Source organism: Rhododendron vialii, chromosome 9a (assembly GCF_030253575.1).
Source record: "Rhododendron vialii isolate Sample 1 chromosome 9a, ASM3025357v1".
Lineage (NCBI taxonomy): Eukaryota > Viridiplantae > Streptophyta > Magnoliopsida > Ericales > Ericaceae > Rhododendron > Rhododendron vialii.
Window position 1 is genome coordinate 7206102 of NC_080565.1, and position 20543 is coordinate 7226644.

The window sequence follows — 20543 nt, forward strand, 5'->3', positions numbered from 1 at the left end:
TTACTTACAACTTTTCAATTTGAAAATCGAAAATGCTAAAAACATAATTAGAGATTGTTTGGTCAAATAAGCCAAATGAATGCTAAAACCATTTAGGGATTGTTTGGCCAAATGGCTTACTTTTTGTCCTTATTAAAAAAAAATTGCATTTATTAGTTTTTTTGTCAATTTTGTGTTCATTATTGTTTCGTCATGACAAGAGAAATTTAAAAAGTAAAAAAATTACTAATCAAAAATCAATTTTTTTTAAAAAGACGAGAAAATTGGCTTAATGGCTTATTTTTGTCTTTATTCAAAAAATTTAGGTTTTGATCGTAATTTTTTATTGTTTTTTAGATTTCTCTCGTCATGACGAAACATTAACAAAAAACTTTAAAATGCGAAAAAAATTTGAATAAGGATAAAAAAAATAAGCCATTTTTTTTTGATAACATAGTAGGCTGTTGTATTTTATTTTTTTGATAGTACAGTAGGCTATTGTTAAAATTGGAAAAAATGCATTCAAATGTTTAAAAAGTGCATCAAAGTGTGAAAATATATCGTCAAATGTAAGAAGTTTATTATTAGAATACTGTTCATTCTACTTTTCGGTTAGTACATAAAAAATTCTACTTTCTTGTTAAGTTTATCGACAGCTCAATAAACTCTCAATATTCTTTCAAAATTTTATTATGTCTGTCAATTTACACATAATTTCTCAAAAGTGTTAAAAGAACTAGAGAGGCTTTTTTTTCTTCGTATTTTGTGAAGGAAAAATCCCTATAGTGATGAAAAAAAGCTCATTTAGTACTTTTAGCACTTTTGGAAAAACTAGGCCTTGTCTAATTTTAACACACGAGTAGCTTAAAAAATAATCTATGTTTGACGATTAATAATATTTTATATCATTTTGAAATTTTAGTTTATCATAATTACCTGAATATAATTTTTAATTTTATATAATAGATTAAGTAAAATAGTCAATTTTTCTCTTGAAATCGAAGCAAGAGTGAACTAGGGTCTGTTGGGTTTCACATCTTGTTTACTCATTTGCTTAGCAGTTCTTTTCAACTTTAATTCTATATTTCATGTTAAGTAGTCAAATTTTTTTTCTTGAAATCGAAGCAAGAGAGTTTGGTTCCCTTTCTGCGCAAAGAAAAAAGAAAGCTAGGTTCCTCTGGTCTAAATTATTTTTTTTTCTCAAAGATAGTCGGTATTATTTAACTTTTTCTTACATTTTTTTATCATAATTATTACATCACATTGTTGGCCATGGCGAGGCGAATCAAAAAAATATAATAATATAGACCAAAGTTGAAAAAACTTCATACAAGACACTAAAGACTTTCCTTCTTAACTTTCGCTTTACATTTCCATACTTTTTTGATTCCTCACAACAAGATGAACAATTAACCCAAAAAAATTGACCGGTCTAATTATAAATAGTACTCCAAGAGAAATCAATAAAAAAATAGCACAAATAGTCAATTTGAGCTATTCTTTGTTCTAGGAAATTGATGGTTTTGTGGGACCCACTTCGGAATTCTATACAAAAAATTTAAGCCGTTCAATAACTTTAGAAAAATTGTTCGATTCATTTTGTAGGAGTAAAAAAAAACAGCTCAATCAAATAATTGCAAGTATTTAATCTAATTTTTCATTTTCTCATTTTGATAGAATTTAGGATATATTCCAAAATCTGAATGAATATTTAAAAAATATTAGACAGTTGTGTGCTCGATATTTCTTTGATCTGAACCGCAGACATTGTAGGGCTTGTTGAAATAATCATTTACTAAGAAAAATTATGTTGGTCGGACAACGATAGGTATCCAAACACAAAGATTATTTTAAAGTATGAACTATTATGATGCTTATTGATGTCCAATCAAGATAATTTTTTTAATGAATGCCCTTCTATACAGGCGCTGCAAGATAATTTAGATCTTGAATTCTGAATGAAAAGTTTTAAAATTAGATCAACAACTTACAAATATCCAATTGAGTTGATTTTTTGTAGGGCCACTTCAAAAATTATTCTAAAATCTATATTATAGAACATTGCGGTTTTTGTCTACACACATACAAACATGAGCACCTTTGATCATCTTCAAGTCTAAGATCACAGCCGTCCGATTAAGTGAATGTCTTTAAGTTATACTTTGACCTGCTATTGTGGTAATATATACACTTTCCTTTCCAATTTATTACCTTTTGGTTTTTTCCATTTTAAGTTGATATTATTTCAAGAGGGTTGATAATTAACCTATAAATTATTGCCTTATTATTATTATTATTTATTCTCTACCTTGGCATGAGCTTTTTAAAGTGAGTCAGAGAGTAGGTTATATTGGACGGGTAGAGCAGACAACTTATTTAAGTTGAGACTATATTTCCTTTGGACATGCCTTTAGGCATGAGCATCCGCTAGTGTGTGTGAATATATATTATATACTAGAGCAGAATCTTTTGAAAATATCTAGGCATACAAACAAGAGCAATCTCGACAGCCGCTTGATTACTTCATGTTCAAATTGTAGCCGTACGATCTGGGGAAAAACAAAAACTTAATCACTTCTTCTCTACCAAATATCTCTCTCTCCTAACCTTTACGTTACTTTTCTCAATTTTTGGTAAATACCAATAATTGCCTCTTTTTTTTTTGGTAATAGTAATTGCCTTTCTCCGGGTTAGATTTTTGACTGTTTATACTTATTTTTTTTGGGGGGTGCACCTTTATGTGAATTTATTATTGCGCATGGAAAGATTTTGATTTGGATTTTTGAGAAGATGGAAAGATTGATGTGACTTTAGAGACAAATGTATTCATGCAGGCAAATTACGATATTATAGGAAATTTACGTTGAGCGTGCCTCTAGGCATGGACAATCTGCTGCTATTTATATGTATAATAATAAGACCTCTGCAAATCTAAGAACGCTAAAAAGGGAAAAGGAAAAAGGGAACATTCCAAATTACTACTTCAAATCTTTGTGGGCTAACACAGTCGAGAAATCTGTTGGTGTTAGCCTATCGATACTAAAGCTATCCCAGAGGGCAGTCGCTTGAGTGAAAAGATTACCGAGATGAAGTTGTCCTTGTCACCAGCAAGCAAAGTTGTTCTCGCGCTTGTCGTAGTGGTTGCTACAATGTCAACTGCAGCGGTCGCCAAAGGTGGCGGCGGTCATGGAGGCGGTGGTAGACGTGGCGGTGTTGGAGTCGTAGCTGGACACGGAGGAGGAGGAGGAGGGTCTCACAGGTCAAGCGCCGCGTCTTTGTACTCCACGTTTGTTTTTCCTCTGTTTTTAATTATGCTCTCTTATTTCCTTGCTTAATTAGTACTAGGAGTGCTATGCTATGTGAAAGCCTCCAAAAATTAAAAGGCTTTTCTGCCTCTGACATTTCCCTTGAGATTCCGAATAGTTCTACGCCAATGTATTATCTATATAATAAGCGAGTTCAGTTTTTAAATCTTATGTACATTCATAAATCTAAGGTCTAAAGTAGTTCTTTGAATCCAACGGTTGATTTTTTGGGCGGACCATCTTTGAGAGAATTCAAAACCATGTCTTTGCAAAAGCTGATTTATTGGGCTGAAGAATCCAAATCTCTCTCTCTCCGATTCTTTACAAAATCCATAACAAAATAAGAATTCCATAGATAATATGAGGTTATCATAGAAACCCCTATAGGTAATTGTTGATTGTGAACTTGATATCATCATATTAATTAGATTTAATTGCGATAATGGTTTCTTCGGCTGGGAGAAACTACTAAGAATATTGCAACCATCAATGTTTTGATTTGGTTGGCATGTCATAGAACATGGATGTCATAAAACAGCTTTTGGGATGATTCAGGTTTGTTTGTGAGGCTAGTATATAGTAAGGACAATTAATTTAGGTAAGACCGGGCAACAGAAAATCCTATGCTTGGATATGTAGAGTTTAATTGCTGAAAATTGTGTTTATCATGGACAATTGATGATTAGGATTCACAAATGTCTTCTAATTGGTTTGAACAATTCAATTGTTAAAAACTCAATATCAAGTTGCATCGGGCCTTTAGGTACGGCTAGATAGTTTGCTCACACTTTTACTTACGACACTCGAAACCATATCGAATACCGAATTCTTCGAACTGTGCCTTTTAGGCATGGACATCCGCTAGTTAATGAACAATTTTGATTATTCGTATGGGACCTAAAAATGTGCCCCACATGTAGTGATTCAAAAATTTCAACCATCAAAATAAGTTTCAAAAGAGTCTGATAAATAATTGAGAGAAATTACCTCATGAGTTTAAAAAGTGAACACTTAATTAGGGTATTTTCCTCTATAAAAGTGAAGGCTGTGAACCGCCCTTGATATCGTGGGGAATTTGGAAATCCTGTACTGTAGTCCGCACTATAGAACTATATGGCGGTCGATTCGACCATCTATTTTAAAGCCGACGGTTCAAATTAAATCCGAACTTTTATTGATCTACAGTGTAGGACCTCCAAGAAACACATCATCTTTTTAAAATATATATAAATTTTGATAGGGAATCTCATGTGTTGTTCAATGGGAAGACAATAGTTTCGAACTTAAACAATCTAGATTTGTTATGTATGTGTGTATATATATATACACCAGTCAGTCTCTCGTAAGGGGTTGTCGTTTTAGTTAAATGCAAACCTTCTCATTTCTATTATTTTCCGATCGAATTTCGATGATCTGAGCGGCTCAATGTGTTCAGAATGTGATTTTAAGGTTATATGAGAGTAATCGGCAAAAAAAAAGACCGGAAGGGCTTGATTTGAGCAGTTTTTATTTGAACTGTTCAATAAAAAATAAAAAAAATTTGGTCGGATGAAGCTCTTCCCGGTCTTTTTTTTTGCTGATTTCTTCCGATAACCCTTAAAATCACGTTCTGAACACATTGAGTGACTCAGATCATCGAAATTTGATCAGAAAAGGGAGGTCCGCATTTTATTAAAATGAGGTGGACCTTATGAGAGACTGACTCTATACATATATATATATATAGGTTCTGGGGACACCCGAAAAAACACCTAAAAAAACACCTCATAGTTCCCGATTAAATTTTTATGATTCGAGCCGCTCAATGTGATCAGAACGTGATTTTAAGGGTACCCGCGAGAAATCGGCAAAAAAAGTGACCGAGAAGGGCTTGATCCGAACAGTTTCAAACAGTTTTTTATTAAACGGTTCAAATAAAAACTACTCAAATCAAGCATTTTCCGGTCATTTTTTTTGCTAATTTCTCGCGGGCACCATTAAAATCACATTCTGCATACATTGAACGGTTCGGATCATAAAAATTTTATCGGGTACTATGAGATTGAGATTTAGGATTTTTTTTTGGGTGTTCCTTGAATCGTTCCGTATATATATATATATATATATATATATATATTCAAGTTTCAGTCGAAGAATTTAAATAATCGGCTTGGACGTTTGGATTCATGTCATAAAGGCTTGGTTTGATTTGACTGGGACGTAAAATGAGATATATAAAAGAGAGAAGCAAAGCAGAATTTAGTAGGAACTGTAAACCTTTTCTTTATGATCTCTGGCAGAAAAAGATATTTAAGTAGTTCATTTTGTTTGTGTACCATAAAGTTACAAAAATATCCTTCTATTCTAGGATCCGGATCTTCTATGAAAATTTACTCTGTGAAGATTCAGTGAGAATTTTTTTAGGTTCTGGATCGTTCATTTCGACAGTCAATATAATAGTCCAGATATGTTTGTTATCTTAGACCGGTAATAGTTAACTTTTGCCGGTCAAAGATAACAAATATATCCGGATCATTAATTGCTGAGATGGACAATTTAGATGAAAATCCTCACACGATCCTCACAGAGAGGATCCTCTATTCTACGTTTTAGAGTATGTTTTTTTGTCAAGTATAATCTACATGTAAAGACATTTTTGTAACTTACATTTATAAAAATTGATTCACATTTTCCTTTTTTTATATCCACACTTTCACCACTAAAAAACAAAATGGGAGTTTGAAAATTAATTTTCCATATATATAAAATAACACTAACCTTTAAATTTTTTTCAAGAAAAGCCCACGAATTGGGGCACAACACCTCCTTCAGGGGACTAGCAAATGCAATTAGTTAGTTAAAGCATATGCATCAGCCTCAGCTGATTTTGGACCAAATTAATCCTCAAAATCCACTTCTCTACTTTAACTTATCAATTTTTCACAATTACACAGAATCTAAAAAATTAGAGAGCAAAAATTTTAAACAAGAATCTATAAAATTAGAGGTCAAAAATGGATTCTACACGTTGGAAAATAGTGGCTAGGGTCAAATCCGAGGTCAATGACATGTCCAATTAAGCTAAAATAGGTATGGTGCACCGTTGCTTATGAGGTTTCAACCACGTAGAATAATTTGTAGGCTTGCTTTTGGCGCTTCTGCGCGCACCTCACGAGGGTACTCCAAGAAAGCCGGATGATTACGAAGGAAAGATGCACTCCCGGATGTGATAGCTCGAAGCATAGGGCTTTTAGTCGTTTGCAGAGTAACTCAGTAAGTTAAAGATCGTACCACAGGGAGATCAAATTTAGCTTGTTCGGATTGTAGGTTTTATGTGAGGTTTTCGGCGTTTAAGATAGCCAACGGTCAGTTTTGCTTTAGAAAGTGAAAAACTATGATAAAAAGACTAGAAATGAAGTTTGAACTTAGATAAAACAAGTGGCAAGGTCTAGGGACTCAAATCGTCCGATGACTTAGCCATTTTAACCGTTTCTTTCTAATAACTCCAAGCCAAGACGTAGACAATCTTAACCCGAAGCACTCAACGTTAAAAGCTGAGCATAATCATGGTATTAGCTCGGAAATGACTTAATCTCGTTTAGAAGACATTTAACTCAAATGTTGGGAGCGTTAAAAGTCCCAGGCCCCGTGTGCAAAACAAAAGTTAAAACTCCGGGCAACACACGGTCAAAGAAAGTATTAGCCCTTTGATTTGGCTGGAAATTAGAGATTAAGCCATTTCCTTACTAAAACCATGATCAAGTCATAGAAAAACCATTAAAACAACTAAGCTATGGAAGAGAGATCACCCCATGACCAAGCCTAGAAGACTACTCAACCATAGTTAAAGAACAAGGCAAAGCACAAAAAATGAGACATGTTACTTAACCGATAAAAACTGAAATAAACTAGGTATTAAGGAGAATCCAAACCGTAGCTACAACTTTAACACTTGACAAATTAATAAACAACTAATATCTTGAGTAGTTTTTGAAGGAAATGACTAGAAAAACTTGAAACAAAGCTATGGAGTTCTTGCTAGGAAAAGAAAAGTCTTAAAGCTTCAAGTGTACATAATGGCTAAATATGGCATAAAAAGCTATTTATATGGCTTACAAATCAGCCCTACAAAGGACCAAAAGGTTCCCAAAATATCCCAAAAACTAGCTTAAAGTAGAAACTTTTCATAAATGAAAGGTTGAATAATTCAGTATAAAGTTCTGGTTGAAGAAATCGCTGTCGTCTTTCTGTCCACTGCGAGTCGATCCACTTACGGAGATCCTCAAACACTGCTTCTGCAGCGTAGAAGCCCCTCCAGAGAAGCGGTCTCATTTGACGGTTGTTTTTGAGAAAATCTTCTACAACACGGTTTCGGTCGCTTTGGGCGGTACTGCCGCGGGCGATTTGTATGTAGCCACATGGTACGACCAGGCAATAAATGAGCAAATGATCAACCATAGAGAATAAAGTTGTTAAGAAATGCCAAATTGTTTTCGGTAGTAAATAAGTTGTTGATGGATTTGTGAGTAAAGTTATTATAGCAAAAAGAGTTTTTGTTGACAATTTTTTTGTTAATGGAAATGAGATGGTAAAATGTTGAGATTTTTTGTTAATGAAAACGAGATGATAAAATGCGTTAAGTTTTTAGTATTTTTTTCTAGTGAAAACACCTTATCAATAAATTCAAATGGTGGTCAACTGTCTTTGTTTTTGGACAAGAAGAAAAAGGTAAAAAATGAGGTTGGAGGAAGTAGGTTGGGGAATGGATAGGAGAGGTGTACGTAGCTGAGTGATGCAATTTTATTTTTTATTTTCTCTACCAAAAAGAGAGGGCGTCATGTGGACTAACATACTCAGTACAGTATAGATGGATATGCAGATATGATTTCTTTTCTAAATAGAGCAAGGTAGAGGAAAATTAAACCTTAATTTTCTTTCCCCCGAGAGTTTATGGTAAGTAACTTTACCCTTTATATCAAATAAAAAGAAAGATCTATAGTACTCATTTATCTTCTTCTTCTGCTTGCCCCTTGTACTTCTAACCTTTGATTTTCCTTTTTTTTTTTTTTAATCCCCAAAAATGAGGGTTGAAGACTGTTTACTTACTACATCTTGCAAACGTACGTAGATACAATCCACTTGGATTTGGTGATGAGAGAGTGACAAGAAGATGAGGCTTTTTTGGGGGTTGTTGGTAGCTAGTGAAGGTGTTTGTTGGGTTGGTTGGAAATACTAATCACATGAATTAGGTCGCTCCCTGTGGACACGGCTTCTTTCAAATCCTTGAAATGAACTTGAGGAAACTTGAGAGGCTAGTGGAGTTTACCATGAATCTCATTCTAATGATACAATACCCGTGGATTTGTAGAGTCCAACATGTAAATCATCCACGAAAAAAAGAGTCTTTTGATCGAATAATAGCATGAATCCTAATATACCACATTTGGCTTGTACAAACTGGAGAATAAAAGAATTTTTATTTTTATTTTGATCAGCTACTACAAAATTTATTAGAAAATTCAACAAATGGTTCATCGAGAACAAACCACCCACAAGCCTCATAGTCAAAACATCATGATGAGACAAAAGATGAGACCAAAGGGAAAATACATCCAGCGAAAAGATGAATGAAAAGAAAGAAGGAAAAACAGAGGAATTAAGAAGAACCAATTAACCCCAAACAAAACTCCAAGGCATCAGTAGCCATATCAGCATCAAACTTACTCTACGCAAGACCACGACTAGATGCATACGCCCAAGCAGATTAGTAGAATCATTGCATAAGGAGGTCTTTCTCTAGGGGAAATTCTTAGAGGGGGTGAGCGAGACAAATAGGTATGCTTCGAAGGGTGTCTAGGTATTTAAGGGAAATTTATAGAAATGGTTTTCCTAATTTCACCTGAGTCTCATTTTCGTCTTCCAAGTATCAATTGCAACTCTTTTGACCTTCAAGTTTGGTTTTTGTACCAAGTTGGTCCAATTGATAATGTCTGTTAGCTAAACTGGAAGGAAAAAATCAGATTGAGGCCAGACGTCATCAATTGGACCAATTTGGTACGAACTGCAACGTCCAAACTAACATCAATCTGATTTTTTTCGTCCTCCTGGAAAATACACAGTTCTTATAGAAAATATATAATTCTTATAGATAGTTCTCATGAACAATACACAGTTCTCATAAAAAATACACACACAAACAAAAATTAAAAAAAAAAACAAAAAAAGTAATCAAAATCAAATTGAACATTATTTTTTTCTGCTAAGCAAGCACAACATTATTACTCCTACATAAATCTGATTGAACAGAATAAAAATCAAACTTGAGGAAATTTTGTGGTAGGACATCTGGCCGAACTTTGTCTTTAATGCTGATGAAATCGAGCAATTTGTGAACTTGAGAAATATTGCCGATGAAATAATTGTGGCAGCCTGGAATAATTGTGGCAGCCTGGACAAAATAATTTTATGTTTCCTTTATACTTGAAGAACACCGTTGGCGGCGGAAAGTAGTAACTGGCAAAAATCGGACAGGTAGCGGCGACGGGAGAAGAGGAAAACGAGCTGGACAGTGACTCGCTTACGTCGGGGCTCAGGCTCTAGTCTTCGTAGAGCTCTTCCACCTGGCTGTGTTGGTCGGAAATGTCGTCAAAGTAAATGAAGATTTTCTTCTCAAACTGAAATGGAATCCGCTGTCGACCACGGCATGCTGGGCGAGTACTGGTGGAACAACAACCTCACAATCTTGCCACATCCCTTGTTGCTGTAAACTCTTACTTCATTCTGCGTGAAGTTTTCTATGCCGCTTAAAACAGACAAAAAAGAAAGAAAGAAAGAAAGAAAGAGGCATTTTGGCGCGAGGTCCTAAAATTAGAGAATTCTTGTACATATTTGCTATCACAAGAGTCAAGTTTTCATTTTATCATTTCTTCTTCCAGACGAACAATAGACCAAAAGCAAAGAATGGGTGATCGAATTTAAGAAGATCTCCATTACATTTCTCAACCAAAGGCAACAGTGGTGCCAAAAGAAACACCCCCATTCCAATCACAACCACAAACGGTGGTAACCGTCTTGAAATTTATCGAAAACTCGAAATCACTGTAAAAATTCCATCCCTTTAGTTATGACAAACATCACAACAAACCCACCTCCCAATGTCCTAGACCCCCCATTGTTCGCACACCGTGCGATTGGTGCGCTGAAGACGCATACAAACAGAGGAGATGCAGAGTTCAACAAGAGGTAAGCTTTGGCTGTTCCGACAGGGGAAGAAGAAGAAGATGGGAAAAAAACACTCACCAAATCCATATAAATTTCAACACTTAACCCCATGTAACTAGTGGTCAACCCCACGGCCATGTGGCGGTCAAAGGGGAAGTTGTTTATAGTATCATGTAACAGACGGTGTTGATCCAACAAATATTGTTTCCAAACAAAACAGTCTAAAAAAAAATTAAATATTCTAATTTTCAATCTGTTTGAATCTGTGCGAAAATATTATTTTTTTAATCATATTATTCAAAATGGATATAATTAATTTTTATCTATAGATATAGTTCCAAATATAGAACAAGTTTGTCTGAAAACAGCATTTGTTGGATTAAAACCGTCTGTTACATGATAACTATAAGCAACTTCCCCTTCGACCACCACACCGCTGTGGGGTTGACCACTAGCTACATGGGGTTAAGTCCTAAAATCTATACGGATTTGGTTAGTGGTTTTTTCCCATCTTCTTATTCTTCCCCTATCGGAACAGCCAAAGCTTACCTCTTGTTGAACTCTATATCTCCTCTGGTTGTATGTGTTTTCGGCACACCAATTGTCCGGTGTGCGAATAATGGGGTGTCAAGGAGATTGGGAGGTGGGTTTGTTGTGATCTGTGTCATAGGGAGGTGGGTTTGTTGTGATCTGTGTCATAACTATAGGGACTGGAATTTTCACAGTGATTTCGAGTTTCGGTAAAATTTCAAGACAGTTACCACCGTTTTTGGTTGTGATTGGAATGGGGGTGTTTCTTTTGGCACCACTAGTGGTGCCTTGTGTTGAGAATGTAATGGAGACGTTTCTGTTTCCCTCAAAAAGGCAAAACAAACGTCTCGGCTTGTGCGCGGAATCTACTGACGATTCTTTTTTGCCTCAACAAAGAGGACTTCATAATGTTCTCAAGCGATGTACAAGAAGCAGAGAGTGCGGTGCGCAGACGTAAAAAACGCCGTTTAAATGGAAATGCTCGGGATCGCCTCTGTCGGAAATAATAAAAATTACAAGCAACTATACGAAGTTGCCAAAATTGAAAGTGCAGAAAAATAAATATGGTGTGGCCGGTGCCAAAAGAAAGATAATTGAAGCAGGAGCTTGAAGTTGTGTTGGAGGGGTTTTCTCTTCTCCGTTTCTTGCTTTTATAGACGGCCGTGGGCGGTTATCACCCAATTCTTAGGATCATGGTGCACAACATCCGTAGAGCTTGAAATCATGCACCATATTTGTAGCTTGAAATCATGCACCATATTTGTAACCAACTACTGCCATGTTTTGCATGCAGTTTACCAAACCATGATTTCAGGGAGACAATCAAACCACAATCTTTGCATTCCGACCTCCACATATCCGGAAACCAAGTTGCTATAGCCACAGCTACTTGGCATAGGAAAAATTCCTGTGCTGCTCCCTTTTGTTACCAAATACCCGTAATGTGGTTGTGGTTGGACGGTCATTTTGGGGTACAAACAATTTCAGAAGAAATGTTGGTTGAGGAGAGAGGGGAGGATTTATGATGTGGCCGTGTGGTGGAGGGCGCCAGCGGAGAGACGGCCGAGGAAGGGCGGAAGGAGGTGGAGAAGAGTGGCGGTGGAGGTAGTTGTGAGCTTCCAATATATATATATATTCAAAAAAAACTGCTCGGATGACGTCCTTCCCGGTCATTTTTTTTGCTGATTTCTCGCGAGGACCCTTAAAATTACGTTCTGCACACATTGAACGGTTCGGATTTTCAAAATTTGATCGGGAAATGAAAGTCCCTCATTTTAACAAAATGAGGGATCCCTCACTTGAAAATTCCTCTATATATATATATATATATAGAATCCCCTTCTTCTTATAAGTACCACCTTATTTTAATAAAAGGCGGACCTTCCTTTCCTGATCGAATTTTGATGATCCGAGCCGCTCAATGTGTTCAGAACGTGATTTTAAGGGTACTCGCGAGGAATCAGCAAAAAAAAATAACCGAGAAGGGTTTCATCCAAGCAGTTTTTGTGTTGTTTTTTATCGAACGGTTCAAATAAAAACTGCTCAAATCAAGCCCTTTAGGTTCTTTTTTTTTTTTGTCGATTCCTCGCGGGTACCCTTAAAATCACGTTCTAAACACATTGAGCGGCTCGGATCATCAAAATCCGATCGGAAAAGGCGTGAAATGGGGAGGTCTGCATATAAGGTCCTCATTTTAAGGTCTTTACTTGAAGATTTCTCTCTCTCTCTCTCTCTCTCTCTCTCTCTCTCTCTTTATATATATATATATATATATATATATATATATATATATATATATATATATATATATATATATATATATATATAGCCGCCGCTCAATGTGTTCAGAACGTGATTTTAAGAGTACCCGCGAGGAATCGGCAAAAAAAAAAAAGACTGGGAAGGACTTGATTTGAGCAGTTTATATATATATATATATATATATATATATATATATATATATATTATTGGACCCTATACATATTTTTAATGAATTCAAAAAAACAAAGGTAAATTCAAAATAAATAATTGTACCGACTACAAAACACAGAACATGCTTTTGTTGATTGACCTTTAAGTGATTTATTTTAGCACTTGATACTAAAAGTTCGAGCTAAGTAATTTTATGAATTTTATTATAGTAGTATAGTAGATAGAGAACTCGTAAAAAAAAGTATCTCTCCAATGTGTAATACTAACATTTACATCGAATAACACAGAGTGCCCTTTGGGCGTTTTTTTGGATCAAAAAAAAAAAAAACACAGAGTTGTCGCGAAGTCACAAACTTCGTAATGAAACTTTATTAGAGCATCCACAATGTAATAATCAAAATCAATTTTAACTTTATTAGAGCATCCTCAGAGTTGTCGGGATGATTTATAATCCAATGGAATTGACTCTCTGCAAAGACATTAAACTCATTGAGACATAAAAAATAAACTATGCGGATCGTCAAAAAAATCTGTGATCGATTCAATTTTGTGTCGCATGAGGGATCATTACATGGAGACTTTAACTTGTAAGGTTCATACCTTTATAAACCGAAGATCCAGACCTTTTTTTTTGGTAAAAATCATTTTATTAAAACCAAGATCCAAACTTATTAAGTACGAAAATAATCTCTAAATAGATTCTAGCACAAGGACAACAAATAATCAAATAACCAAACTACAGGACATAACAATAGCAAACTTAAGCTGGAGCTACACAATCTCTTTATTTCAATTTGCTTTAATCAATTACATTTGCTTAAAAAAAATGGGTACCACCATCACTTGTTGATGAAACATGAGCAACAACCGTTTCTCGGCCCGGAATGCAGAAATCTTTGACGAACAAACTGAGCGAAAGCGGACCGCCCATGATCGAGACAACGAGATGGACAAAATTACTGTAAACCATCTTTTGGTCTGCTCTTTCTTCGTGAAATTCAATAGATTAGGTCACGGATTAAATAGCACTTGGTTTTTTCTTCCCCAAGTCAGGCATTAACTAGCCAAATTGCTGTACTTGGCCTGTAACAGGGGATGCATACCTGTCAGGCTGTAATCATTCAATAAATTTGCTTTTATAATTGTTTTGTAATGAAGCAAACTTATGCAGACAGAGAGGGCCCACTAGGTTAAGCAAACTTAGAGCCCGTTCCAGAACACCTTCTTAAAAAATAAGTATTTATTTCACATTTTCAAACTCAAAAATAATGTAAATGAAAAATAATTTTTTAATTTTTTTGCACCGTATTAAAGATCTCAATGAGATCTTTTAAACAAGATCCATAATGCATATTTTTAAATTTCAATAAGCCCATCATTTTTGAGCTTGAAATTGTCTTTTTAAAAAATAAGTACTTATTTCGCGTTCCGGAACGGGGCTTAAATCACTTTTTTTTTTCTTTTTTTGAACAGGGGAAATAAAATCAACATGTCTCACTCACTTTAGATGATATGCCATGGACAACAATCGTTCTACCGTCATATCGAATTTGTTGAGGAACCAAAATAAAAAGCCATGAGACCATCATTAACGTGGGAATAGAGTAAGAAAAAAATAAACCCCGATGAAATGAGCTGATCCGGTAGAAAAAGAAGATACAAAAATAGAGGAATTCGAAAATTTCTGATTGAAAGAAGAAGAAGATTTTGATTATGTACTCTTTCTCAAGAAGATATCTGGATCAAGCCTGTGATAACCGGCTTCGGGACTTAGCAGAAAAGATACGATTTCAAGAGTTTAAATAGCCCCCGAATGCGATAATATTTACTCCATTGTTACTCTGGCTGATTACGTTTATTTATTTATTTTTGGTACGTCAGAAATTAATTACGTTTATTTTGCCCTTATGATATATTACTACAATTAGCTGTCTCGAATATTCGAATTAACTATCCTTACTCGATTTTCTCTGTGTATCAAAGATCATCGGTTCGTAATTACAGGTACTTCCATTTAAGCAAAGTAAGTAGTACTATAACTAACCGTCATATATACGTTATTTCTCTAGTCAACTATCGTTAATTAGCTTATTGCTTTATCCAAGGCCATGAATTTTGTAATCACAAGAATTTTCATTTAAGCAAACAAAACAGTAGACATTCTTTAGTTTTACATTGGTTTGCCATGTAAAGAAGGAGATCAGCATTAAGCTATATATTAATACCTGATATGGTCCGATGTCCATGTTCGGCTTGGTTCATGTATGAAACCGTTGTATGTAATTTAGATTTTGACATACCTATCGATATTCGATCAAGTTGATTTTTGTCTAATAATACTACTTTGGAGGTCCTACAAGATGAACGGTGGTAAAAAAAGTGAAGTATTCCACCAGCAGTGGATATAATTTATTCTCGTTTGGATTATGTATTTGCCAAGGGTATGGACAATGATACATTTAGGAGCTGGTTTGGTGTTGTTCTGGGAACTGTTTAGGGGCATATTTAGGGGATTTGTGGGGCTACTTTATCCTTTAGGGCATGGTATGGGTGCATGCTGCTTGGGGGCTAATTTGGTAATTCCGGGCCTGACTTAAGGGCTGTAGGAGATTTGGCCAAAGCTAGCCCGAAGACAGAACAAAAAACATCCAATAAAAGATTGGATGAGAAATGCCTGTAGCGGTTTGGCCTTTTCCTTTTATTCGATGAACCCTTCTTCGAGTTATAGATCACTATTATTTTTGCCATTAAAAAAAAAAAAAAAGAGTACTGAGGGCAATTTTGTTTGGGATATGATCAGTTTGGCTTGTGTAAAAGGAAAAAAAATAGTGCTTGTTCTTTGAGGACGGCCATGTGGTTCTTCAAGGGCATCAATCATACATGCACAAAACATCTACATGGAGCCCAAAACATGGTGTATGAACCCCATGTGAACGTGCGGTGGTGGAGGCCCCTAGAGCAGTACGTGGCGGTGCTCCATAATCATTGAAAAATCACTCACAAAATGGTTATTCAAATGAGAGATTATGGACACTCTTGTTATTGTAAAAAATATATGCAAACTGATAGGTCGTTTCAATTCAATTAAGATGTTACGGATTGGATTCCAGAATACTGAAGAGTTACTCGCGAAATGGTTATTCATTGAGAGATCTTGGACACTCTTGTTATCGTAGAAAATGTATACAAACTAAATGGACGTTTCAATTAAGATGATTCGGATTTGATTAGGGGAAAGCTCAGGAAAAACAAGAAGTTGGAAAGCTGAGGAAAAGATTAAATTCAATTTAGTAATTCAATGATTATCATAGTTTTGTTTTGTAGTTATTCCACAATATTTTTTTATAAAAATGGTAGAAAAGTAACTCTACACACCAACTTATCTAGGCAATTGTAGACTAAGTAAGTGGTTGAGCCTTACACTCTAAGTCCTCCGTACATCATTTTCTGATTTCGATCTTTGTACTGTTTCATCCAACTGCCTTGTTGGATGTTTCCTTGGGGGTGTGGCTTCGGCTTTTGTTTTCGTAGTATTTGGAGGCCCCTCTTGTTGGCATTCTTATATAAGTTATATTGCGCTATCGTCAATCCTTATCCACATCTCATTGTACCCGTATCGAATTTAGGTCTCATTTGGCTTTAAAAGTGGAACAGTAGTTTTTTTTAATTAAAAAAAATTGCATTTATTAGTTTTGCGTCAAACTTTTGTGACTTATTGTTTCGTCTCGGCGAGAGGAATCGGAAAAGTAAATTTTTTTGATTGAAACTCATAATTTTTTTTTCAAAAAGACAAGAATAAGTAAAAAAAGCTGACTTATTGACTTATTTTTGTTTTTATTCAAAAAATTATAAGTTTCGATCAAATTTTTTTACATTTCTGATTCCTTTCATCGAGACTAATCAATAAATAACAAAAGTTTGATGTAAAACAAACAAATGCAAATAAAATTTGAATAAGGACAAAAAAATAGATCACTCAACTTTTTAATCCAAACCTACCCTTAATAAAATTTCCATTACTGAGCCAAAAAAAAAAATGCTTGAGCCGCACTTGGTCCGGGAATCAGTTTTTTTTTTTTCAAAGTTTAGAAGATTTCCATTGTAGAAAAGAAAACATTACAATAGAGGGAAAGAACATTTCACAGGGAGAATTTTTCATAAGTCTACTATAGCACTTTCCAAATCCATTTAGTCTACTTCTAAGTTTCATAATTCACTAAGTCCACCAATAATTTTAATGACAAAAATACCCTATCTAAGAAACAAGGGCCTTGTTTGGCTATTACGAAAATATATTTTTTCCATTTTTTTTCTTTTTTGTTGCAATCAAGCCACAACCACCATTGCCACCGCGGCCGCCACCACTGCCGTTGCCGCTGCCATCATGCCACATATAATGTTATATGTGTAACAAAAAATGTATTTTTTCAGTTTTCTCGATTTTTTTAATTGAACTTGCTAAACTTAACATTTAACGTTATATATTATTATATCTTTCTCTAACTAAGAATGTTTTAAAAAAATGACATTAAATAACAACAAAAACACACAAAAATATATTTTTTGTGTGACTCGAAAAACACACATATAACCTTATATATTTTTACAAAAAACACAACCTATTCCAACTTTATATGTCTAGCCTTAGAACAAGCACATATATAACCTTATATATTTATTCAAAAAACTCTAAATATATCAGAAGCAAGTCGGAGAGGCCGCTGCGCTGACCAAATTAATAAGTGATTGATGAAAAACACAAATATAACCTTATATATTTATTCAAAAAACTTCAGATTTCTAACCCTAGGAAAAACACATATATAACCTTATGTATTTATTAAAAAACTCGGGGTGTTACATGTTTTATGCCAACACAATCACATATAATATTATATGTGTATATCTACGGGAAAAAAACAAAAAACAAATACATATAATAGTAGACATATGGACGTCGTGGCTCGCTCCGCCACACTCTTTGACGGAGGACTCGAGCACATGACCTATGGATACGCCAAGCTCTCTTCATGAACTCACATATTGCCACCTATACAAGTACCATGCATAATTTGCCGACTCATCTACTATCTTTTTCCTCTTTTTTCCAATAAATTACTAAATCCAAAATTAACGGATGTTACAGGAATAGCTTGCGGTAGGCGCCGGTCCTGACCTCGTCGATGCTGGTGGGCTCCAGATCCACAGAGACGGCGCGAGGTACGTGCTTCCCGGCGTCGGTCTTGCTGAAGAAGGTGTTGAACACATCGCCGCTGCCGCCCACTGTCTTGTCGCTTAGCATTTGCCCATCAGGTTGTGAAAAAACAACCAAAAACAAAAAAACACAAATCGGTTAAATCCAAACAGAATGGCGTCAAAGACAACGGAAAGTTTGACGGAGTTGAGTTTTTTTTACCTGAATGCCGTGTTTGAGGCAGTAGAGCTCCCAGCAGGCGTTTCCGACCTGGATCCTGACCTGTCCGATGTGGATCGAAATGCACTCTCTCATATTCGCTGGACGATGTTGCCGAGAGAGAGAGAGAGAGAGAGAGAGAGAGGCTCTGCTCTGCTCCAGATTTGTGTTTGGTGTAGGGTTTCTCTCTATAAAACAGTTTGTATAAGAGGGTATTTTAGTCTTGGTTTAATTTCTTTTTTAAAACAGTGGACTAAAGACCTTACCAAACCTAATTAGTGGACTAGAGGGGTTATAAACTTTAGAAATGGACTAGAGGGGTTACAAACATGCTATAATGGACCCTAGACAAATTTTTTATTGAAAGTATTCTCTCACACAGAATTCTTAGCCACATACTGAGCCATAGAGTTACAACAAGTCTCGAAGAACTCACATAGAGTTCATCAGACAAGGAAAAACAACCCTACCCACAAGGAGTGAGAACGACATCCACAAGGAATGAGAAACAACAGATCCCAAAAACAACAACAATCCAAAAAAACCTACAAGAAACAACATATTCACACACCCCGGTCGAACAAACCGTCGACTAGGACCACAACCATCATTGCCACCACAATAAAGACTACGGATTGGATCCCCAACCACCATAACAGCCACACCCCACCATTCAATACCAACAACTACCTCTAGCCCAAGAACTACGACCTCGTCTGGACTCGAACTACGCGACGCTGGGAACGACAAGGACGGGAACGGCTTGATAACATCGATACAGCTAAACGCGGTGAAGAAGATCGGGAAACGTTTAATCTATGGTGAATGAGAGATAAAATAAATAAGGAATTAAATTAGCTTCTTCATGTTATTATTGTGGTAGTTTTTTTGCCATTTGTTTTGCCTCCATAAATTAGCATCTTTGTTTTATTAATTAGCTGTTGGTAGCACTGTATGAATCATTCTCGCGTAGTGCATGTGGGCCCCATTTTGAGGAAAGTGAAAAATCTTTATTAGTAACTTTTCCTATTTTACAAGTCCATTCACACATCCAACGCATGCCCTTCCTAAGAAACTACATATCCACGGTAATGAATTTTCTCAAAAAAGAAGAAGAAGAAGTTTTTTGGATTAATAGAATTTCTGAACTAATAATCCAAAGATTGAAATGAATAATGAGGTTACCCGTATTAATTACTTGTATTCGAATCAATCACAGTACCCCTATAGTGTGCAATCCGAGCTGTTTATCTCGACAATCAATAATTCAGATATGTTTGTTAATTCTACTTTGACCGGTAAAATTTTACAATGAATCTAAACCACTGATTAGGGAAATCAACGGTCCGGATGATCACTACACCCCTATATTGACTTGCTCATCAGATGATCCCCGATCCTTGAGATTGCGGGCATTCAAAATGAATAACCTGAAAGAGAATGGTGGGACTAAATTCCACCAATGTAACAAGGGCAAAATTTTGAAATACGAGCTTGGCCTGTCAAAAGTTTGCTAGCTAGTTGCTATCAATCTTTGAGTGATTTTGTATTCAAACAGTGTCCTCGGATTGAATTGGATGAGGAAAGTTAAAAAAAGAACAAGAAGAAGACAATGGAAAGATGGGGGACAAAATTGAGCAAATTCCAATGATATCTCTTTCAATACAGTATTTCTTTCCAATAATAAATCATTGATCTCAACACACTCTGAATTTTAAGGTGAAAGCAAATTACAATTGGTTCAAGTAACGGGCACCACCATCACTCTTCGTCGTCTTCGATGAAACGCGGCGAACCTCGGCCATTTCTCGCCCCGGGATGCAAAAACCCTTCGCGAACGTATCGAAAACAAACGGACCACCCATCATAAAGGCAACAAAATCCACCAAATGACTGTAAACCATTGTCACTTACCTCCTCCTCGGCTCCTCCTCTTCTCTTTTTTCCTCCATCGAGTGCATATCCAGAGAGGTTTATATAGTCCTCGGTTTCTTTTGCCTTACATAATGCATTAAATGTATTCCTCGCTGTATATACAAATGGTGCTTACCTGGCCAATTAATTAGTCACTCGACGATATGTCATGAACAACAACCACTCTCTTTAATCTCGTGTAGGAATTCTTGATGAGACCATGGAGTGAATGGTACCAATGAGATAGAGTTGGAGGAAGAAAAGAAAAG

The 20543-nt window shown here is 35.6% G+C and overlaps 1 protein-coding gene across 1 annotated transcript; it reads right to left on the reverse strand.

The window, feature by feature from the left end:
- Window positions 1-17767: 17767 nt before the first annotated feature.
- LOC131301661 (tubulin alpha-2 chain-like) lies at window positions 17768-18456 on the reverse strand. Its single transcript, XM_058328038.1, has 2 exons — window positions 18368-18456; window positions 17768-18265 (listed from the first exon to the last, which is right to left on the reverse strand). Exons 1-2 carry the CDS (start codon window positions 18454-18456, stop codon window positions 18088-18090), a joined length of 267 nt encoding a protein of 88 aa, XP_058184021.1. The 3' UTR covers window positions 17768-18087.
- Between the last annotated feature and the right edge of the window lie 2087 nt (window positions 18457-20543).

Bases quoted from the DNA above. Each gene is read 5' to 3' on its own strand.
- LOC131301661 (XM_058328038.1), bottom strand. From the start codon at position 18,456: ATGAGAGAGTGCATTTCGATCCACATCGGACAGGTCAGGATCCAGGTC. The intron at 18,266-18,367 runs TCAGGTAAAAAA...GGTTGTTTTTTC, and splicing joins TACTGCCTCAAACACGGCAT to ACAACCTGATGGGCAAATGC.